The sequence below is a fragment of the Sminthopsis crassicaudata genome, chromosome 4 (assembly GCF_048593235.1).
Source record: "Sminthopsis crassicaudata isolate SCR6 chromosome 4, ASM4859323v1, whole genome shotgun sequence".
Taxonomy (NCBI): Eukaryota; Metazoa; Chordata; class Mammalia; order Dasyuromorphia; family Dasyuridae; genus Sminthopsis; species Sminthopsis crassicaudata.
In genome coordinates this window covers 332,898,741-332,923,192 of record NC_133620.1, presented here as the reverse complement: position 1 = coordinate 332,923,192, position 24,452 = coordinate 332,898,741, and the positions used below count along the sequence as shown (strand labels likewise).

Sequence of the window (24,452 nt, the reverse complement as noted above, 5' to 3'; positions counted from 1 at the left end):
AATGAGCTGAAAGCAGAATGTGCTTCAGACCAGAAACAGGAACTGAGTGGGAGAATCTGCTTGTTTCATCTCTACAATTTACTGATCTAAATATGAAATTTATTCACCAGGGATATTTAGACACATACTCCCATACATACACACTGAAAGGGGACCTTTACCGGTCTATTGCTGTGGCTATTGTCTCAACCTTTGTTGTCCTTCTGAGAGATGAAATATTATACATAACTGCCCAGGAGCAGCTTTCCAGGTGGTTATGGGTGGCATGATTTTATACGTAGGACAAATCTGGGAGTTAGAGCCCTTTATGAGTGTGTTGATCTAAGATTAGTAGACCCCAGCTCTTTAGACCATAATAGTGTAAAGAGAAACAGCTTTGAAAGATTTCAGAAGTCTAATTAATCCAGGTCAGTTATGACTTCAGAAGACTGATGATGAAGCATTCATGCCTTTGTCTCTTGGCAGTGAGGTGATGAACTAAATGTACAAAATGAGATGTGTCTTTTCATACTTAGCTTATGTGATGAGGTATTTTTTTTTCCTTTTGACTATATATTAGATATTGAGGGAGAGTGGCTTTTTTTTTTTTTTTTTTTTTTTTTGAAAGGAAGAGGATTGATGGTGATGATAATGATGCAAAAAAAAAAAAAAGAATAAAAGAAAAAAAAAAAGAGCATTGGTTAGCATTTAAGAAAAAAACCATAGAATAGAGGAGAAGAAAGTTCAGAAAGAGAGGTAGACACTAAAGACAGTTTTATTAATGTCATATTAAATACATCCTGATCCCTTTGAGCTAAACATACAATGCCAATCTCTTTATGCAGTGAAAGGAAGTGTTTTCTAATCTGAAAAATGAGAATATACAAAGTTTGAGATTCTTGCAAAAATTAGATGGATTTAGTGGAATCGGAAGCATTGCAATAGGGAGAGACTGTGGCTTTTCCTTTATTGGCTACTGCATTAAACCTTCTCTTTTTCCTGGCATTAACAGAGTGCATTACTTTGAATAGAGTCTTTCCTGCCAAAGAAAACAAGTTGACATTGAAAAAGGTCTTTTGGAACATGGTTAAACTAGATCTAACCAAGGCAAAGGCAATTGTGAGAATAAAAGAAATGCAAAAAGCACTGTCCAGAAAGGGAAAAGATTGAAGCTTTCATGCAGATGCCCTTAGGAAATACTTTGCTTGTAAACTTTTGTCTAGCACGGACTTGAGAGACTTGGGAAAAGTGGAACATAACCAGGTGGTGAGTCTGAATCATTAAGAGGATGGTGATGATTTAAACAGAAATAAGGAAGCTTGGAAGAGGAATTTTTTAGTTACATTAATTAATCAATGCTAGAACTAGAATGCTAGTACAGAAGACTTAGATTTCAATCATTTAATGACACTTAGAGGTCTCATGTCCACCAGACAGATAGATGGTACTATGGGACTAGAAGTCAGAGGAATAATAAGGGCATTGGATTTGGGAATTGTCTATATCAAGGTGATACCTGAATCCTAGGAAACTAATGAGGTCACCGAAAAAGAGAATGTGCATTCATTTGTTGTTGAAGCCATGACAGCAGGGAGGTGATGCCGTAATGTGCAAGAATGGCCCCTTCTACCTAGTCAACACCCTCTTTAAAAAAAAACAACCAAAACCAAAACCAAACCACAATGGCCTAGTGAGGCATGGACTGGGACCTATTGTTGGCCAATCAAAGAGAGCCAGAGTACTTTGGGTTTAAAGCATGATTTTTTAAAAACTTTTTTTAATTGTAATTTTATTCATTTTTAATGCACATAATGCTTTATGAATCATGTTGGGAAAGAAAAAGAAAGCAAAAAGAAAACCCATGGGGGAAATAAAAAAACAGAAAAAAGAAGTGAACATAGCTTATGTATTTTTATATTCAGTCTTCTTATAAAACATGATTCTTAAAAAGAAATCTAGTTCATAAACCCCAAGATACTTTGCGAAGTTCCAGAGATCAAAATTTATATTCCTTTGGGAAGAGCATCTGCAGGTAAGGATAGGATTCCTTATGTGGACAAAGAAAGAGGAGGGAGCATGAAAGGGAGGAGAAAAAAGGAAGGAAGGAAGGTAGGGGGAGGGAGGGAGAGAGGGAAGTAAGGATGCAAGGGATGAGGGAAAGAAAGAAGGAAAGAAAGGAGGAAGGAAGGGAAGGAAGGGAGAGGAAGGAAGGGAAAGAGAAAGGGAAGAAAAAAGGGAAGGAGGGAGGCAAGAAGGGAGAGAGAAAGGAAGGGAGGAAGGGAGGGAGCTCTGTTGCCTAATTGTAACTGGTCATTTAGGCCCCCAGTGACGTAACTATTACTACTCACAAATTATTGTTTGTCCTCCGTCCTATTATTTATTTGTTTGTCTATTCATTCATTTAATGTTTTTCCCAGTTTTATTTAAAACATTTTTTTACTTTTTTTAAACTTTTGAGTTCCAGATTCTCTCCCTTATCCCCAGCCTCAGCTCCCATTAAGAAACTAATGTGAAGTTGTGCAAAACATTTCCACAGAAGTCATGTTGTGAAAGAAAACATAGATCTCCCACCACAATTAAAAAAAAAAAGAACTCTTCAAGAAAAATAAAGTTTTAAAAAGAGACAGTATGATTCAATCTGATTTCAGACACAATTAGTTTCTTTTCTGAGTTATGGATAGGTTTTTTCTTATCATAAGTTCTTCAGAGTAGTCATGAATCATTGTATTGCTGAGAATAGCAAAGTCCTTTACAGCTGGTCATCCAGAACATTGCCATTACTTTGCATACAGTACATTTTACTTTGCTTGAATTTATGGAGGACTTTCCAAGTTTGTTTTATTCTCCCAAAAGCATCCTGCTCATCTCTTCCTATAGAACAACAATATTCAATGACAATCAAATACCACAATTTATTTGGCCATTCTGCAATTGATGGGCGTCCCCTCAATTTCCAATTTTTTTCCTTGAGCAGAGAGCTGCTACAAATATTTTGTATTTTTAAAAATCTTTTTTGATATTCATGCTTAATAGTGCTATTGTTAGGTCAAAGGATATGCATGAATTTATAGCATAGATCATTTCTTTTGATCATTTATCAATTGGACATGGCTTTTATTTTTTATAAATTTGACTTTGTTCCCTCAGTGTTTGAGAATTAAGACATTATCTGAGAAATTTGCTTCAAAATTCTTTTTACAATTACTATTGCTAATTGTATCTCCCCCATTTATTCTGTTCTCTCTCTTCCTGCCCATCCTCAAAAGTGTTTTGTTAATGACCACTCCCTCCCCCCCAATATGCTCTCTCTTTTATCACCCTTCCCTCCTTTCCATATCCCATTCCCTTTCTATTTCCTGCAAGGTGAGATAAATTTCTATAACATATTGAGTGTGTATGTTATTTCTTCTTTGAGCTAATTCTGATGAGAGTAAGATTCCCTCACTCCTCCTTTCTTCTCCCTCTTCCCCTTTAACTATAAAAGCTTCCCCCTCTTCTCTTTTATGGCAGATAATTTACACCATTCTACTTCTTCCTTCCTTTTCTCTCAGTGTGCTCCCTCTCTCCCCTTTAATTTCAATAATTTTTTAAAAGATATTATCTCTTCATAGTCATCTCACACCTGCTTTCTCTCTCTATATATATCTATATATATTTATGTGTACTCATTTAAATTGCCATTATAAGGAGAAGTTTTAATAAATTATAAGTATCACCCTCCCATGTAGAAATATAAACAGATAAACCTAATTAAGTCTCTTGTGATATCACTTTTCTTATTATTTCCTTATACTTCTTCTGAGTGCTGTATTTGAAAATCAGATTTTCCATTCTGCTCTGGTCTTTTCATCACAGATGTTTGAAAATTCTCTGTTTCATTGAATGAGCACCTTTTCTTCTGAAGGATTATGCTCAGTTTTGCTAGGTAGGTGATTCTTGGTTGTAATCTTACACTTCAGAATATCATATTCCAAATCTTCCTTGTCCTGTCCCCTGGCTCAGAGGTCCAGAAACCTCCAGTACTGCTGCTTTGCTGACACCTAGCCTTGTTGAGGCTAAGGCTTCAGCACACCAGGACTGCGCTCTGGACTCCCCCCTCTGGTCTTACTTCTCCTGGAAAATCTTCTACTCTTTCTTCTTGGGTGTATTGACATTATAAAATTTATTTAATTTGTTACATTATTATGTTAATATAATGGATTATATTAACATAATTATTATGATATAATGTATATGTTAATATTAATATGTTAATACATAATGTTAAATTTTATTAATTTGTTGGAGTCATTATTTAAAAGAATTTGGAGTGGTTTGGGGGAAAGGTGAGGGGAGTTCCTGCTTTTACTCCACCAACTTGGCTCCGAATTCTTTTTTTCAAATCTCTTTTAGTATTTGTACCTAGTAGTGGTGTTGGTAGGTTGAAGGAGAAGGGCCACTTCTTTGTCAGTGACTATAGCAAAAAAAAAAATAGTAAATTGTAAAGATGGAGGCTTTTATGATGTGGAGAAGGATAGGAGAGGAAGCTCATAGCAGATGGCCTCTCTCTTTCTTAAACAATAAAGTAAAAAGCAAAGTTGGAGACTGAGAAAAGGATATAGGAAGTTTAGGAGAGAAGAGCTTTAGAACAGCCGATCTGGAGAGGTGGTTGAGAGTCCGAGGACAAAAGAATTGCCGTGCAGCAGTGAGAATTCAGCTGAAATAAAATCATGTAGTGATGCCCCGCTCGTGTGATTCTGCTGAGGGGTGGTTAGCAGTGCATTGGGGGCAGTGGAGCAGATAAATAATGTGGGTAGCCCAGAATTGGGGTTTTGGTGTAAGGTATGATGAGGCAAGGGATTCAGAGGTTGATAGTAAATGACTAAAAAGGTTAATCATAAGGGCAAGAGTATAGAGGAGAGAAGTGAGGTTGGAATAGAACTAATTAACTTGAAGAACATATAGGGATAGAAGATATAGCTCCCAGTGAACCAGAAGAATAGGTTTAAGGGAAATCTTGTTGAATAAGAGAAGAAAGGAGAAGAGGTTATGTAATAAAGAAGAAGAGTTTTATAATTCTAGGTCCTAGAGGTAAACAGTTATGGGTAATGGTCAGGTTCAGGTTATGACCATTTTTGGGTGTTACTGAGATGAAGAAAGAAATCATCAAAGTTTAGAAGGTTCATGAATGGGGAGACAACAGTGTTTAAAGGGATATCCTCTGAAGTCCCCATGTATGAAGGTAGGAATAGGAGTGGAAAGATTGAACTTTGTGAGAAAGGAGAATAAGCTGGACATTAGATAGGTGACTGACAAGGGCTTCAATTTAGTGACAAAAGTAGATGGAGTGAATCTCAGAGGAAGGGAGGCTGTTGGGTCTTAGATGGTGATGGTGAGGAGCCATCACATATGCCTTTTCCTTTTTATCCAGTGTTGGCAGGGTACCTGGCATATACTTAGGTACTTAATAAATGCTAGTAGATTGATTGACTGACTCCTGACTCAGTGCTTCAGGAGAAATGAAAGAACCTTCAGTTTTGTTGGTTAAGGATTCTGTGTTTTCTGGGAGGAGGCATGTTTTTATTAGGTAAAAAGACTGAAGTTTCTTCATTGTTTTTGCATTCCCAGGGCTTAGTATTCCCTGTATTCAGTGCCCTGAATTCATCCCTAGTACTTAGTGCATGGCATATAGTAAGCATTTAATAAATGCTTACTAATTTAAGGAAGAAATACTTGCCAAATTAAGAGGTCTAGGAAAAAAGGGAAGCTTTTTAATAGTGGGACTTTGAGAAGGAGCAGTGGAACAGGAGGTGAATAGGGATGTGAATCTGGAGAGAGAAAGAAGGATAGCAGCATTTCAGAGCACTTTTTCATGTGACTACAAATAGTTTCAATTTCTTGATCTAAAAATTGTCTGTTCATATCCTTTGACCATTTATCAATAGGAGAATGACTTGAACTATTACAAATTTGAGCCAATTCTCTATGTATATTAGAAAAGAGGCCTTTTATCAGATCCTTTGGCTGTAAAGATGTTTTCCCAGTTTATTGTTTCCCTTTTAATCTTGTCTGCATTAGTTTTGTTTGTATAAAAGCTTTTTAACTTAACATAATCAAAAATTATCTATTTTGTGATTAATAATGACCCCTAGTTCTTCTTTGGTCACAGATTCCTTCCTCCTCCACAAATCTGAGAGGTAAACTATCCTATGTTTCTCTAATTTGTTTGTAATATCATTCTTTATGTCTAAATCATGAACCTATTTTGATCTTATCTTGGTATATGGTGTTAGGTGTGGGTCAATGCCTAGTTTCTGCCATACTAGTTTCCAATTTTCCCAGCAGTTTTTGTCAAATAGTGAATTCTTATCCCAAAAGCTGGGGTCTTTAAATTTCTCAAATACTAGATTGCTATAGTCATTTACTATTTTGTCCTGTTTGAGCTTAACTTATTCTACTGATCAACTTCTCTATTTCTTAGCCAGTACCAAATGGTTTTGATAACTGCTACTTTATAATATAGTTTTAGATGTGATATAGCTAGGCCACCTTCATTTGCTTTTCTCTTCATTAATTCCTTTGAAATTCTTGACTTTTTTATTTGTGACAGCCCTTTTTGTAGTGGCTAGAAACTGGAAAATGAATGGATGCCCATCAATTGTAAATTATGGTATATGAATATTATGGAATATTATTGCTCTGTAAGGAATGACCAACAGGATGATTTCAGAAAGGCCTAGAGAGACTGATATAAACTGATGCTGAGTGAAGAGCAGAACCAGGAGATCATTATACACTTCACAACAATACTGTATGAGGATGTATTCTGATTGAAGTGGATATCTTCAACATAGAGAAGAACTAATCCAATTCCAATTGATCAATGATAGACAGAATCAGCTACACCCAGAGAAGGAACATTGGGAATTGAGTGTAAGCTGTTTGCACTAATGTCTTTCTACCCAGGTTACTTTTACCTTCTGAATCCAATTCTTACTATGCAACAAGAAGTTTGGTTTTACACACATATATTGTAAATATCTAGGATATACTGTAATACATTTAACATGTGTGGGATTGCCTGTCATCTATAGGAGGGGGTAGAGGGAGAGAGGGGAAAATTCGGAAAAGAAGTGAGTACAAGGGATAATGTAAAAAAAAATTACCCATGCATATGTACTGTCAAAAAAAATTATAATTATAAAATTAACTTTAAAAATAGAGAAAAAAAAAGAAATTCTTGACTTTTTGTTCTTCCAGATTAATTTTGTTGTTATTTTTTCTAGTTCTGTAAATTAGTTTCTTGGAAGTTTGATTGGTGTAGCACTAAATAAATGGATTAGTTTAGGGAGTATTGTCATCTTTATTATATTCGCTTGACCTAAGGGATGGGAGAATTTCACTTCAGCAGACATGACTGAATCATGGAGAAGGGCATCAAATGTATTTCCTATAGGATTTTGAGTATCCATTTCTAACTTTTAAGGAATTATTTTCTTCAATGAAATTTTGTGATTCTTTTTTCTATCTGGGCAATTCTGCTTCTTAAGGAGAAAAATTCCTTCACTGAATTTTTGTGCCTCAAATCCTGGGATGGCAGAGTTCAGAGTCATTGTTGGTACTCACTGTCTCTGACTCTTAGAAGTACAGGTCACTTCTAGTTTTGAGGTTGTAAAGTTAGAGAAACAGTAGGGTGATGATTAAATGCCTAGGGACTGGGCTCCCCTCCCCACTTCCCTTTTTTCACATCATCCTAAGATGGTGGGAAATAAGACATGCACACAAGGGTATTCTTGTGTGTGCCATGGACATTGACTTCCTGATGTCCGAATTGTCAGAAGCAAAGACTGCCTTTGGTCTGGCAGCAGTGGGGATCTGTGATGGCTTTGAGTCTCCTTCAGAGCAGGCCATCTGCTTGACTTAATGCTTGCATTTCTCCTTCTTTATTTTCTTTGACTCAAAGGGCTTGGATTCACATCAGTAAAGGGAGAGGGGTTTGAGGTACTCTTGTTGGCCATTGTTGAAAAAAGGCTGTTGATGGGAGCCAACTTGGAAAATTAGACAACCCAGGTGGATTTTCTCAACATTCCCCTCCAAACAACTTTAAAATTATACCTCAAGTACAATTTTGGAGTGGGGGAGCCAAGAAAAGGTCATGAAGAAGCATTTATCTGGCCTGAGAAAACTTGGGAGGGCAGCAGGAAAAGTTTGTAACATTAGGGTATTGGGATGTCTAGGGTCTGCACATTGGGCAGCAGCAATTACAACTGCCATAAGGGCAGCAGCTCTGGGAGCTCTCAGCCCAGAGAAGGAAGTTGGACAACAGGTCATAAAACGACGATAGGGAACTCTTAGCTGCCACTGATCAACAATTCTGTTGGTCATACCTAGGATGAAAAGGAGCACTGGTTGTCAGTTGCAAAAGAGCAGGTGTTCTAATTACAGCTCCAAAGCAAAGAGAAGTGATGGAGCTTGTGGCTGGAGGAACCAAGGGCTCTTCCAGAGTAAAGACAGACAATAGATCAGGAGATGAATGACCATACCTCTTCCAGGATCACATCACCCTAGAAGTGCCAAAAACGTGCATTCCTCCAGAACAAGCTGTGAAACAGCAGCCTGAAAAAGTCTGAGGCTTGGAATAGTGCAGTCCCATTTCCAAGTAAGTAAAATCTAACTTTTAACAAAGTTTAAAGTCAAAAAGTAGGCTGGAAAAATGAGCAAATAAGAAAGAATTTGACCATAAAAAGCTACTTTGATGGCTGAGATGATCAAGACAGAAAGTCAGACAGCAGCAGTTGAAAACAGCTATCAAAAAAACCTCAAAAAAAATGCTACTTGGACCTAAATACAATAATAATTCCTAAAAGTGTTAAAGAAAGAGATAAGTCATAGAGGAAAAATTGGGAAATAAAATGAATGTGAAATAAGTAAGTTATGAAAAGAGAGTCAACAACTTGGTAAAAGAGACAAAAAATACTGAACAAAATATTACCTTAAAAAACAGAACTGGCTTTATGGTAAAAGAGGCAAAAAAATTCTGTGAAGAAGTTTTTCTCCTTAAGAAGCAGAATTGGCCAGATGGAAAAAAGAGTTACAAAATTTCACTAAAGAAAAGAATTCTTAAAAGTTAGAAATGAGCAGGCAGAAGCTAATGACTCTACAAGACATCAAGAAACAATAAAGCAAAATCAAAAGAATGAAAAAAATTGAAGAAAATATCTCATTGGAAAAACAATTGATCTGGAAAAGAGATTGAGAAGAGATAGTTTAAGATTAAAGAGCCAAGACAGCACATTTTAAGGTAAAATAGAAATTGAAAGAATCCTCCAATCACCTCCTTAAGAAAGTTGCAAAATGAAAACTCCAGTGAAATTCCAGAGCTCCCAGGTCAAAGAGAAAATACTTCAAGCAGCCAAAAAGAAAAAAAATTCATATATTGTGGAATCATAATCAGGATCACACAAAATTTAACCACTTCCACATTAATCTCTTTTTCTTCTCTTATTGCCAAAGCTAATACTTCTAATACAATATTGAATAGTAATGGTGATAGTTTCACTCCTGATCTTATTGGGAATGGTTTCAGTTTATCCCCATTACATATGATGCTTGCTGATGGTTTTAAATAGATGTTATTGACTGTTTTAAGGAAAAGTCCATTTATTCCTATACTCTGTAGTGTTTTTAATATGAATGTTTTTTAATGAGATAATCATATGGTTTTTATTAATTTGGTTAGTGATATAGTAAATTATGCTAATACTTTTCCTAATATTGAACCAGCCCTGCATTCCTGGTATAAATCCTACTTGGTTATGGTGTATTATCCTGGGGATGTTTTTTGCAAACTCTTTGCTAATATTTTATTTAAGATTTTTGCATTAATATTCATTAGGGAGATTCATCTATAATTTTCTTTGTCTGTTTTCATCCTATCTGGTTTAGGCATTAGTACTATGTGTCATAAAAGGAATTTGAAAGGAGTCCTTCATTCCCTATTTTTAAAAATAGTTTATGTAGCATTGTAGTTAATTGTTCTTTAGATGTTTGGTAGAATTCACATGTAAATCCATCTGGTCCTGAGGATTTTTTCTTAGGGAGTTGATTAATAGCTTGTTCTATTTCTTTTTCTAAAATGGAACTATTTAAGTAATTTATTTCCTCTTCTGTTAATCTAGGCAATCTATAATTTTGTAGATATTTTTCCATTTCACTTAGGTTGTCAAATTTATTGGCATAAAGCTGGGCAAAATAACTCCTAATTATTGTTCTAATTTCCTCTTCATTGGTGGAAAGTTCTCCCTTTTCATTTTTGAGACTAACAATTTGATTTTCCTAACTACTTCCATAGTAAAGGAATGGAAGGCTTAGAATATGTGTTCCAGAAGATAAAGGAGTTAAGATTACAACTAAGAATCATTTAACCTAGCAAAACAGTATAATCCTTCAGGGTAAAATAAGGATATTTAATGAAATAGAGGACTTTTAACATGCCTGATGAAAAGAATTTCCTAAGTATTTTTCTAACATTATAACTTGCTTTAAAAAAAATTAACATTTAAACACAAGAGTCAAGAGAAGTATAAAAAGATAAAATGAAAGTATAATCATCAGAGACTCTAAAGTTAAACTGTTTACATTCCTACAGGAGAAGATGATACATGTAACTCCTAACAACTTTATCATTATTATAAGAATGAAAAGGAATTTACATAGACAGAAGCTATTAATTATTTTGGAATGACATTTTGGAATGATCATCTAAAAAAATAAAAGTTTAAAAAGAGGGAATATTGGGAGAAGCAGGGAAGGGAGAGATAGATGGGGAAAAGTTTCCCTCATAGAAGAGGTATTCTAGGAATGTTTTTTTTAAATGGAAGAAAAAATAGGGGAGGATAATGGGCAATGCGTGAACTTTATTCTCATGAGAATTAGCTTGAAGTAGAAACACTATATATAGATTGAGGAAGGCTGTGAATGCCAAGATCAGGAATCTGCTTTTATCTTGTAGATCCTCGGTAACCCTAGAAGAAACTTAAAAAAGTTATTTTTAAAAATTTAAACTGAAACACAAAAAAGTGGACATATATAGACTATGTATATAGAACTATATATAGTCAACTATATATATATGTATGTAGAGAGAACTATAAATATAATTATATAGAGAGATAGAAGAGTAAGGAGATTGGAGAAAAGGGGAAGAGAAAAGGGAGGTTAGATTAAAGAAGGCCTTGGTTAGAAACAAAATAAACTTTTTAGAAGTGGGGAGAGAGAGGAGGAGAAAGGAAGGTGGGAGAGAGAGAGGGAGGAGGAAGGGAGAGAGAGAGAGAGAGAGAGAGAGAGAGAGAGAGAGAGAGAGAGAGAGAGAGAGAGAGAGAGAGAAGAGAGAGGAGAGAGAAAGTGGAATGAAGAAAATAGTAATCATAACAGTGAATATGAATGGGATGCATTCACCAAGAGGATAGCAAATGGATTAGAAGGTAGAACCCGACAATATGTTATTATTAGAGACACTCTTGAAACAGAAAGAAACACATGGAATTAAAATAAAAGAATGGAACAGGATCTACTATGCTTCAGTTAAACTAAAGAACAATGGAATAACATTCATTATCTCAGAGAAAGCAAAAGCAACAGTAGACTTAATTAAAAGGGATAGTCAGGAAAACAATTTTGTTTAAAAGGTACCATAGACAAGAAAAAACATTAAAATTTTTATTTGCAAGCTTTTCTGTTAAAGGCCTCATTTCTCAAATGTATACTGACTATAGAATTCAGTCAAATTCATAAAAATAAGTGCAATTCCCAATTAAAAATGACCAAGTAATAAAAACATGCAGTTTTCAGAAGAAAAAATCAAATCTTTCTGGTCATGTTAAAAAAATTCTTGACATCACTATTGATTGGAGAAATGAAAATTAAAACAATTCTGAGGCACCACCCCCATTCTGAGGTACTATCAGAAATGTCAAATGTTGGAGGGAATGAGGGAAAATAGATACACTAATGAAATGTTGAAGAAGTAGTGAACTGCTCCAACCATTATGGAGAACAACATGGGTCTATGCCCAAAAGGTTATAATATAAAACTGTGCATATCCTTTTACCCAGCAATACTACTTACTAGCTCTATATCCTAGCTAGATCAAAGAAAAAGGGAAAAGATCTATATGCACAAAAAATATTTATAGCAATTCATTCTGTGATGGTAAAGAATTGGAAGTTGAGGAGATGCTTATCAATTGAGTAATGGTGAACAAGTTATGACCTATGATTGTGATGAGATACTACTGTGTTATAAGAAATGACAATGTAGGTTGTTTCAGGAAAAACATGGCAAGACCTATATGCATTGATGTAAGTGAATTGAGAAGAACCAGGAGATCATTGTGTGTAGTAACAGCAGTGTTGTAATGATTATCCATTGTGAAAGATTTGGCTACTCTCATTAATACAATGATATAAGACAATCCCAAAAGACTCATGATACAAAAATGCTGTCCACCTCCAAAGAGAGAACTGATGAACTCTGAGTGCAAATTGAAGTAGAATTTTCTCACTTATTTTTCTTGCTTTTTCTTCATAATTTCACATGTATAATTTATATCATATTGCTTGCTTTCTCAGTGGGTAAGGGAGTGATAGGAAGAAGGAAGAAAATTTAGAACTCAAAAGTTGAAAAGAATGGCAAAATAAACAATTTATTATTACTATTATTATTGTTATTATTTTTAAAGAAGGCTGTTGGTACTATGAGCTTTGTCATGGGAGGCTGATATGTAAACACTTGCCTCTTAGGACCTGAACACACTTCCAAAGTCCTTGATATTTCAGTATCCATTTATATGCCTTCTTTGACATGGCCCATGTATTGTTCTCTTCTCTTTCCTATTGAAACTTAAATTTCTTATGTGTTTATCTCTTAAAATATTGAAGAGAAAGAAAGGTAATGAAGAGTAGGCAGCATTTAGCAGCAGATTGTTATGTGGCATGTAAAGGAGGAGTAATTTTATTTTTTCTTATTACTGATTTGGGACATTTTTTTCTCATACCAGTTGTTACCTTTCTTTCATGAACTGCCTATTTGTATCTCTTGACTAATTATTTGTTTCTTTACTCTCCATTTATTACTTTTATTCTTATATTTTTGATTCTGTTCTTTTTATCTTAGCTTTCCAACTTTTGTTAGAGAAATTTACTACAAATATTTTTCCAGTTAACTGGAAAAATTCCCTTCTTTTTTTAAATAGTTATTTTCTCCCCAATTATATGTCAAGACAATTTTTGGCATTGATTTTAAAAAGGTTTTTAATTCTAAATTTTTCCTCTTCCTTTCCTCTCCTGAAAATAGTAGGTGATTTGATATGTTATATAAGTTCTATCATGTAGAACATGTTTCTATGTTAGTTATAAAAAATTCACTTCCAATTGTATCTGTATTGATTTATTTATGGCAAATTCTTTTCAATTTTATTTAATCAAAATTATTTATTTTATATCCTGTGATATTCTTTATCTCTTATTGGTTAAGAGCTTTTCTCTTACCTCTGGTTGAGAAAAGCATCTTTGCTGTTTTATTTTATAATATAACCTTTTATATCAATGTCATATATCCAGTTGAAATTTCTTGTCATATGGAGTGTGTGAGATATTTCTCTAAATGTAATTTCTGCCAGACTGCTTTCTAGGGTTTTTTTTTTTTTTTTAAATAGTTTCTATTTTATAGTGAGTCTTTACTTCAATAGTTGGAGTCTTTGGGTTTATTTTGTTTCTGTATGTTGTGTATCCAATTTATTCCACTGAACACTTTTTCTTTCTTTTTTAACCAATAACAAAGAGCTTTGATGATTACTGCTTTGTAGTATAGTATGCAATATGGTACTGTATTTACTATCTCTTCTCCCTTTATTTTCCTCAAAAGTTTTAAGTTTTTATTATTCTTTCATATAAGTTTTGTTATTTTTTTCTAGCTCTATAAAATAGCCATTGGTGGTTTGATTGACAGAAAAAATTTAAAAATAAATTGATTTAGGTAATATCATTAGTATTTAACATATTGACATGATTTATTCATGAGTAGTTTACTATCAATCCACTTATTTAACTGTCTTGATTTCTTAAAGAGTGTTTTATAGTTGAATTTGATTCTTGTATTTGACTTGGTGTAGATATGCTCCTAAATATTTTATTCATTCTTTAGTTATTTTGAATGGAATTTTTATTGCTATCTTCCTGCTAGATTTTCTTTGATATCTATATCTATATTCACATATAATGTATTACACCCTACTACTTTTTTTGTTGTTGTTGTCATTATCCCAATTAGTTTTTAAGTTTAATTTCTAGGGTTCATAACAATATATGCAAAAATATTTTGTTTGCTTGTGCTTGTTCATTCAATTTATTTTTCCTATTGCTATAGCTAACATTTACTGTACTATGTCAAATAATAATAATGACAAGGCATCCTTGCTTTCCTTCTGTTATTATTAGAAAGACTTCTCATATATAGGGGACCCTGGTTTTAGATGAATTCTATTTATCTTATTAAGGAAATGTCCGTTTATCCTATACTTTTTGATGTTTTTAATTGATATAGGTGTTATATTTTTGTCATCAGGTTTTTCAGTATTTATTGATAAAATTTTGTGATTTTTGCTCTTTTTATTATTGATATAAACCATTATGCTTATTGTTTTCCTAACATTGAACTAATCTTGCATTACTGATATAAATTTAACTAGATCATAGTGTATAATCTTTTTAAAATGTTGCTATAATATCTTTGCTAAAATTTCAGTCAGAATTTTTGCATTAATAATCATTAAGGATAGTGATTTGTTTCTGTGTTTTGTCTTTTTCTGGTTTGTGTTTCAAGACCATATTTTTATCATCAGAAAAATTTGGTAGGATTCTTTCTTTTCCTTTTGCAAACAATTTAATGTAATATTTGAGTTAATTGTTCTACTGAGCTTTGTTCTCACTCCCCTTTTCACCTTTGGGAGTTCATTTGTGGCTTGTTCAATTTATTTTTTGAAGGTTGGGTTCTTTAAACTGCCTTTTGATCGTTCTATTGATCTGGATATTTTATGTTCTATTCATTTTCACTCTTTCTTTAAGTTATTAATTTTAATAGTGTGTAGTTTTCATGTATTTCTGTGTTGTTTAACTTTCATTGTTGTGAATATTTCAGAGTTCTTTTGGTTCTAATTTCTTTGCTCTAAGTCAGTTCATAAGATCTTGCCAAGCTTTTCTGGATTCTTTACATTACTTAGCTTTAAATTATAGAATTTTTCCTTATTTGAATTGATTACTTTGTTACTTACATGGTTCCTTTTTATTTGGAATAAGCAAATTTTGTACTCAAGAATGATTGATTTTACCTGATCTTTTTATCCTCAAGTATTTGAAGATCTATTATGTATAAATTTTTTGTGTTGCCTAAACCAATTGTATTTAGGTAAATCTTCACTTAATAAAAATAACTAGAAGTTTTCCTGTGTTGGTACATTTTGATGTGGAAAGAACCATGGAGGTTGTCTCGTCATTTTATATATAAGAAGCCGGGAACATATATTGGTCAAGTGATTTTGTCTGGTATCATCAGAATCAAAGATTGGCTTTGAGATTTTGAACCTGGTAGGTTCACAGGACAATATAATGAATAAACATAGCAATCTCGTGTTTGACAAACCCAAAGATCCCAACTTTTGGGATAAGAATTCATTATTTGACAAAAACTGCTGGGAAAACTGGGAATTAGTATGGGAGAAACTAAGATGGACCCACACTTAATACCACATACTAAGATAAGATCAAAATGGGTCCATGATTTAGGCATAAAGAACGAGATCATAAATAAATTAGAGGAACATAGGATAGTTTACCTCTCAGACTTGTGAAGGAGGAAGGAATTTGTGACCAAAGGAGAACTAGAGACCATTATTGATCACAAAATAGAAAAATTTGATTACACCAAATTAAAAAAGCTTTTGTACAAACAAAACTAATGCAAACAAAATTAGAAGGGAAGCAACAAATTGGGAAAACATTTTTACAGTTAAAGGTTCTGATAAAGGCCTCATCTCCAAAATATACAGAGAATTGACTCTAATTTATAAGAAATCAAGCCATTCTACAATTGATAAATGGTCAAAGGATATGAACAGACAATTTTCAGATGATGAAATTAAAACTATTTCCACTCATATGAGTGTTCCAAATCACTATTAATCAGAGAAATGAAGACAACTCTGAGATACCACTACACACCTGTCAGATTGGCTAAGATGACAGGAAAAAATAATGATGAATGTTGGAGGGGCTGTGGGAAAACTGGGACATTGCTGCATTGTTGGTGGAGTTGTGAATGAATCCAACCATTCTGGAGAGCAATCTGGAATTATGCCCAAAAAGTTATCAAAATGTGCATATCCTTTGATCCATCAGTGCTACTACTGGGCTTATATCCCAAGGAAATACTAAAGAAGGGAAAGGGACCTGTATGTGCCAAAATGTTTGTGGCAGCCCTTTTTGTAGCGGCTAGAAACTGGAAAATGAATGGATGTCCATCAATTGGAGAATGGTTGGGTAAATTATGGTATATGAAGGTTATGGAATATTATTCTTCTATAAGAAATGACCAGCAGGATGAATACAGAGAGGCTTGGAGAGACTTACATCAACTGATGCTGAGTGAAATGAGCAGAACCAGGAGATCACTATACACTTCAACAACAACACTGTATGAGGATGTATTCTGATGGAAATGGATATCTTCAACAAAGGAAGATCTAACTCATATCCAATTGATCAGTGATGGACAGTATCAGCTACACCCAGAGAAGAAATACTGGGAAATGAGTGTAAACTGTTTGCATTTTTGGTTTTTCTTCCCAGGTTATTTTTACCTTCTGAATCCAATTCTTCCTGTGCAACAAGAAATTTGGTTCTGCACACATATATTGTATCTAGGATATATTATAACATATATCCTAGATACAATATATGTGTGCAGAACCAAATTTTATAACATATTTATAACATATTATATATAACATTATTTAATTATAACATATTTAATATGTATGGGAATGCCTGCCATCTAGGGGAGGGGTGGAGGAAAGGTGGGGAAAATTTGGAACAGAGGGGAATGCAAGGGATAATGTTGTAAAAAATTACCTATGCATATGTACTGTCAAAAAATGTTATAATTATAAAATTAATAAAGAAAAAGAGAGAGATTTTGAACCTGGGTGAATGAAAGGAGAGTGTTGCTCAATGAGGGTGGTTTGCAAGAAGGGTGGATTTGGGATGCTTTAGATAAGTTGAATTTGAAATGGTGTAATCAGCATCCAGGTAGAGATGTACAGTAGGATTTTGGTGATGGGGCCTGGAATTCACCAGATAAATAAATAATTTGACTATAAAGATGTGAGCACGATGCACATAGAGATGATTACTGATCTCATAGAAACTGATGAGATGACTGAGAGAGGGTGTATAAAGATGGGGGTCCAGTACAGGGCTTTGGGGTATCGTCATGCTGCAAAGGAAAGTCAGAACAAATGGTTAGACAAGTTGAAAAACCAAGAAAGGAAACTGTCACAGAAACTAAGGGAGAAGAGGTATTGAAGGGGGCAGCATAGTCATCACTGTAGGAGGGTTAATAGAATGAGAACTGAGAAGTATCCACCAGAATCCAATGTCAATTTTGAAGAGACCAGAAAAAGTAGAATGATAAGACAGGAAGGAAGATAGAAAGGAATTAGAAGTAATTAGAAATGGGGATAAGAAGTATGGACAAGTTTTACTAGGAATTGAAATGTAGGGTGATAACTTGAGGGAATAGCAGAGTCAAATGATTGCCCTGTGAGTTCTGTCACAAAAGTGTTCAAGTAGGGGTTCAATGACATATGTCAGAACTATTATAGACTTTTTTGTGGACCCATCTAGTTCTATTTACCTTATGGTCAAATGTTCTTAAACGCTTTGCAAAATGGTTCGTTTTTATCCTTTATTTGTATACCTTGTTTTATTACTTACTCTGATAAACTGCCAGATCTAATGCCATTTTGGAAAACAAAGAGTTGTTGCCAGTTTCAATCACAGGAGATGCAAATTGGTACCAGGAACAAATTGCTTGAGAGTTCACATCCTTGGATTGACTTGGATTGCCCTACTCTGGACGCTTTCCAGTTTTATCATTTATTTTCCTAAATTATGATGTCCAGAACTGGATGTAACAGTCCAGTCATGATCTGTCTAGGACAGAGCACGGTGGCACTCTCACTTAGAGAAGGAGTGAATCAGGATGTTTAATTGTGTGCCCGTGATGCACAAAGTTAGCTGGGCCAGGGGAGGGGGTAGGGGACGTGAAAACTTTAGGAACAGTGATCCCCTAGCATGTGGTGGGAGAGAATGGGCACATGAACGCCCATGGACAGGACCTTTAGCAAGCACAGAACTGTCCAGTGTCCACCACTAGTGGGGCTTAGAGGAAACCATGCAGTGCATTGGCTGCATTTGTACATCTTATCCCACAGTGTTAGCTTACAGGAGCTCTGAGGCTAGGTCTTGGAGGTCAGCGGCTGCTCTGTATGGTCATACCCCGGGCTGACCCCGATGGTCCTGCACTGAAGCCAGGTGGTGACTGTTGGAATGATTCTGGCGGGTTCCCTTCTTCAGGTCATGCTGGCTGCTTCCTATTGGTCTCTTCTGGCCCCTGCGATCGAGATGGCAGAATCCTCAGGAAACTTTGGTGCCTTTGCTTTCTTCCCTGTGGCAGTCGGCTTCACCCTTGGAGCCTCTTTTGTCTACCTGGCTGATCTTCTGATGCCTTACCTGGTGAGTACCTCTCAGCCCCAGACTTGCCATGCCTTGCTGAGTCCACTGAAGATGGTGGTTTCTTGCTTTTGCAAGACTTTTATTCCCAAAAATACGTGTCTAAATCTCAAGCTCTCTGTCAAATAGGTAATGATATGTAAACAAATTTAGAATGCTTAGAGGGTGCTTTATTGCAAGAAATCTTTCAGAGAATTCTTCTTTAAAGTGAAGCATCTTTTTGTGTTGTGAATAATCTCCTCCTCCTCATCCCCATTTATCTGTCTGGTGTGTTCAGATTTTTGTATGTCAGATTTATTATTAAAAAAAAGGTACACCTGAACTAGTGCTGTGTGGGTGGGCATGTGTATGTTTGAGTTTGAATAATAAAGAAGGAGAAGATATGGCCTGTCTTCAGAGCTAACAGTCTAGTTAGGGAGATGTAGTACATGCTAGAAAAATGCCACAGGAGCCCTGATGGAGCTTAACCTCCATTAAATTTAAATGAATATAGTATAGACCAAGTCTTTGAGTATCAAGGGCTTGCCAAGTGGATGAGATTGTCAGGATTAGGGGAAGTCAGAAATCTCAGCCTCTTCTCTTATGTGAGACTGACAACTCTAGGTGTGTAGAATTGGTAGAATTCACATGAATCAAGAGGTCCTAGGTGTGTCAGTGTTTTAAAGCTTGAAGGGATCTTAGAGGTCATCAGATCTCCTCTTTAGAGAGGAAGAAGCAGGGATCAGGAGGGTTAAAGTCATTTGCCCAAAGTAACAGAGGTAGGATTTGAACTCAGGTCTTTGACTACAATGTCAGTGTTCTTTCTGCTGAAGTATAAATCTATGGTTGGTGGTGGTTTTATAAAGCTATCTGAACCTGGCCTTGATGTAAGCGAGAACAAAGGCTGTTGGCCCCCACTCCATCATCACACCCTGGTAAAGGTTCTCTGGGCTCTTCCTTGTCAGACTCGAAGGCACAAATAAGCAGCTTGGCAGAAGTGAGCTAGTGAGAAGAGGCCATGAGGGATGCTCTCTGGGTTGGGAGGGGAAAAAAAAAGTCAAAATCACGATTCCAGAGTTCATCCTAGTAGAAGACAATCCACTTGGGCCACTGTTGGTTATAGAATGGCACAGTCAGACTACATCAGAGAATATGTTATTTAACCTTTCTGAGCCTCATCTGTCCAGTGATGAAGAAGAGATTAGATTCATTTTGGACTTAGAAACTCTGATTAACACAATGACCCACCAAAGTTCCAAAGGACTTGTGATGACAAATACTCTCCACCTCCAGGGAAGAAGCTGATGCATTCAGAATACAGGTGAAACATATCTTTTTCCTTTCTTTTTCTTGCCTCTTCTTTCTCTCTCCCCCAATCAGGGCTAATGTGGAGATTTGTTTTTCGTAGTTTTCTATTTATAATGGGTTTTGTAATTTCTTGATTTTTCAATGGTTGGAGGAACAGGTGGAAGAGGGAGAAAATTTGGAACTGAAAATAAAATAATTTGAATTTTTAAAAAATATCTTTCAGCTTTAAATCTATGACTCAAAGTCCCAATTCAATAATTTTATGATCTATGGTTCCTTCAAACTCTTAATCTTATGTGATCTTTAGTAAGACTGTAAATGCAAGTGTACAAGTCCTATATGTGGGATTATTTTTCAACCATAATTTAAACCGAAGAAGACATAACTAGCATGCTTCTGTATATGTGGTCTTTTTGACCAATAGGGTTTCCAGTGAGTTACGTCCATGTTATGTGTAGAGTAATGGGGCTTTGATCCCAGTGACCAGTGAGGGAGCTGAGCTTTCATTTTTCTTGGGGAATGACAAGGATTAATGAAGAGTCTCTGATACAAGTCTCTGATAGTCCTGCATCCCGGGTCAGGGCTAGGGGAACTTGGTGTATTCTTCCCTTGCTTGGTGAAGTTCTACTCATCCCAGTCAGAGGAGAGGAGAGGAGAGGACAGTGTGTGGGTAGTTTGAGGACTCATTTAATTTTAAATGAAAGATTATTTGTAATCTTTTTTTCTTTTCTTTTTTTTTTTTTAATGACAGTAACCATAGTGACAATATGTCTCTCCGTTTTACTGTGATACTGTAATCAGGCTGTCAAGTCTTCCACATAATAATGGGCCCAAAAGGTTCTGGATGTGAGGTGCCATCCCTCGGGCTTGCCAGCACTATCACCCAAGCATATATGTAAGATCGTCATTGGGTCAGATCCTGCCATCTCTGATGGGAACAGCATGCTGAACCATGGACTTTTTCAGCCTTGGCACTGAGGGTCAGCTGAGAGTTTCTGAATAGCTCCTGGCGTGTCTTATTCTGCTCTCCCCTTCCTCCCACTCCCATCTCCCTGGGCTCGATCAGGGTTCAAAGACAAGTCTCTTGCAGCTTTGTCCTTTATAACAGTCAGAGGTCATCATTCACTGGTGCTAGTGGGCCTTGTCTATATTTGATCAGCTGCATAGAGTTAATCATTTTCACTGGACTGTATAAATAGTTTTTCCCTGATTTTCACCCTGCTACACCATTTATTTCTCTTTCACCCATTTCCTTTTTGCCTTTCCCTTCCTTCTTCCTTTTTCTTTCCCCTTTCTTTCATAATTCATTTTCCCATGTCTATCTATTGTAGGTGGTCCTACCACTGGGAGTGGGGAATTACCACTTACTGATCCTGAGCAGGAGTGACCTGACCCAAGTTGGAAATAAAGCAGGTCAAAGCTCCTTGGTCAAGTAAAGCAAAACAAGGCTTGTGTGGAGCTCTTATATTTCCAGCTGGTCAAGATCACAATTGTGTTGTTCAGTCATTTTCAGTCATGTCCAATTCTTTGTAACTCTAATTAGGGATTTCTTGGCAAAGATACTGGTGTGGCTTGCCATTTCCTTTTCTAGTTCATTTTACAGGTGAGAAAACTGAGGCAAACAAGGTGAAGTGATTTGTGTAGGGTCACATAGCTAGTAACTGTTTAAGGTTGGACTTGGACCCTGGAAGATGAGTCTTCTTGACTTTAGGCTTGGTGCTCTGTCCCGTTGTGCCACCTAGCTTCTCAAGATCAAGATGCCCAATCTTTTTATTTTATTTTTTAATAATAGCTTTTTATTTTCAAAATATTTCCAAAGATAGTTTTCAACATTCTCCCTTGCAAAACCTTGTGTTCCAAATTTTTCTCCCTCTCTCCCCCCACCTCCTCCCCTAGACAACGAGTAATCCAATATGTTAAACAAGTAGAATTCTTCTATGCATATTTCCACAATTTTCATGCTGCACAAGATAATTCAGATCAAAAAGGAAAAAAATGAGAAAGAAAACAAAAAGCAAGGAAAAAACAACAATAACAAAAAATTCAAGTACTATGTTGTAATCCACAATAAATCCCACAGTCCTCTCTTTGGGTGCAGGTAGCTCTGTCCATCACAAGTCTATTGGAACTGACTTGAATCACCTCACTGTTGAAAAAAATGGCATCCATCAGAGCTGATCATCATATAATCTTCTTGTTGCTGTGTATAGTGTTCTTTTGATTCTACTCACTTCACCTAGCATCACTTTTTGCAAGTCTCTCCAGAAATCACAGGATGCCCAGTCTTAAAACACAACAAAAAGCTGCCAGTCCCTTCCCTTATAGATTATTTTTCTTCTGCTCTTTATATATTTTTTATAAATTTAATTAGTAATAATAACACAGTAGCTAACATTTATTATAACACTTGCTATATGCTTAAATATTGTGCTAGATACTTTATATTTATTATCCCATATGGTATTTTGTTTCCATATTATTAGTAAATATTTTGGATTACTTGGAGCTTAGTGCCAAGGCAGAATTTTGTTTAGATGTGGACTTGACCCCTGACAGAATCCTTGATCCAGCTTTTTGAGGTTCCTTTCATCAGTGAGTTGATGTGGCCAGAGCATTGGATCTCCATTCAAAGGATCACTTATGTGACCTGCAGCAAGATACTTTCCCATCAGGAATTCAATTTTCTTCTTCTGTAGAATAAAACATTTAAATTAGCTTCAATGCTAAATAGTATCTTTCTATGAATAATAAATATTATCTATTAACAATAGATTGATATTAAAGTCTACTTGAGATTTGTATAGTAGAGTATATTAGCAGTTTCTGGCCTTGACCTTCTTTTCTTTTTCATTATTTTAATTAATGACTTGAAACAAGGCCCAATGCAGCTGTTAATATGTTGGCTCCAGATCTAAAGAGTTCTTGATAGACTATAAATGAAGCTAAAATGACTTTTTTTCCCCTTCCTTCCTCCCTTCCCTCCCCTCCCTCCCCTCCCTCCCCTCCCTCCCTCCCCTTCCTCCCCTCTCTCCCTCCCTCCCTCCCTTCCCTCCCCTTCCTTCCTTCCTTCCTTCCTTCCTTCCTTCCTTCCTTCCTTCCTTCCTTCCTTCCTTCCTTCCTTCCTTCCTTCCTTCCTTCCTTCCTTCCTTCCTTCCTTCCTTCCTTCCTTCCCTCCCCTTCCTTCCTTCCTTCCTTCCTTCCTTCCTTCCTTCCTTCCTTCCTTCCTTCCTTCCTTCCTTCCTTCCTTCCTTCCTTCCTTCCTTCCTTCCTTCCTTCCTTCCTTCCTTCCTTCCCTCCCCTTCCTTCCTTCCTTCCTTCCTTCCTTCCTTCCTTCCTTCCTTCCTTCCTTCCTTCCTTCCTTCCTTCCTTCCTTCCTTCCTTCCTTCCTTCCTTCCTTCCTTCCTTCCTTCCTTCCTTCCTTCCTTCCTTCCTTCCTTCCTTCCTTCCTTCCTTCCTTCCCTCTAACCCTGAAAAAGTCACTTAACTCTGTTGCCTCTGTTTCCTCATTTGTCAAATAAGCTGGAGAAGCAATGGTAAACTTCTCTGGTATCTTTGCCAAGAAAACTCCAAATGGGGTCATGAGAAAAGTGAGAACAGTCTGAAGAAAAGACGTGGGTATTGGAGACATGATAACTCCCTTCAAGAATGGGAAGAAGCATTTTCACATGGAAGGAAGGATTAATTTTTTTTTTTTTTTTTCCTGTTTGGACTTGAAGAATCATAGCAGCTCTTAAGATGTATGTGTGACCATGTCACTTCCCTGCTTAAAACCCTGCTGTGCTGGAAGCCTTCCTTGATTTCTTCCTTGATTTCTTCCTTGATATTCAGGATATCAGTGAAGCTGCTTGGCTCTCCTGCCATCTGCCTACCATCTCTTGCTTTCATATACACAAGTCTTAATGATGTTTTTAGTTTAAAGAGTTCAAATATGTTAATGCTACCAACTCACCAAAAAAACAAACAGTATTTGAAATGTTAATTATTTAAAATTTGAAAATATTGTTTGTTTTATTAAAATTCAACATAATTGTTCATCTTGTAACTGTTAATGGTTCTAATCAACTTTTGACCTTTGTAAGAACTATAATTGTTATTACTCACTGAAAAAATATTTGTAATTGTGACCTTAAAATCATACAAAGAACAAGGTTTTTCTGTATGTCTGACAGTTTGATATGACTGCACAGAAGAAAAAAAAATCTAATGGAAATAAGTAGATTTGGTCATCTAGATAGCCAATCCAGATGACTTCCTTTCCTGGTTCATTGTTCTGAGAAAGTGTCATTTAGCAGTTGCCACATATACAATGAATAAGGATAGGGTGCCCCAAATATGAAAGAAATTTAGATGATTAAACTTAT

General features: G+C 35.7%; 1 protein-coding gene across 7 annotated transcripts in view; it reads left to right on the top strand.

Annotated features, from left to right (window-relative positions):
* The window catches only part of SLC39A11 (solute carrier family 39 member 11), a 484,374-nt gene that overhangs the window by 64,315 nt on the left and 395,607 nt on the right, over positions 1 to 24,452 (top strand). For 3 of the 7 annotated variants that reach the window (XM_074260642.1, XM_074260639.1, XM_074260641.1), the window contains exon 4: positions 18,649 to 18,807. The exons of 3 other annotated variants lie outside the window; for them this stretch is intronic. In XM_074260642.1, coding sequence (XP_074116743.1) covers positions 18,649 to 18,807 — 159 coding nt within the window. Of the gene's footprint in view, positions 1 to 1,142; positions 1,246 to 18,648; positions 18,808 to 24,452 lie in introns of those variants that run through there. One more of the 7 variants, XM_074260643.1, reaches the window with a different exon arrangement.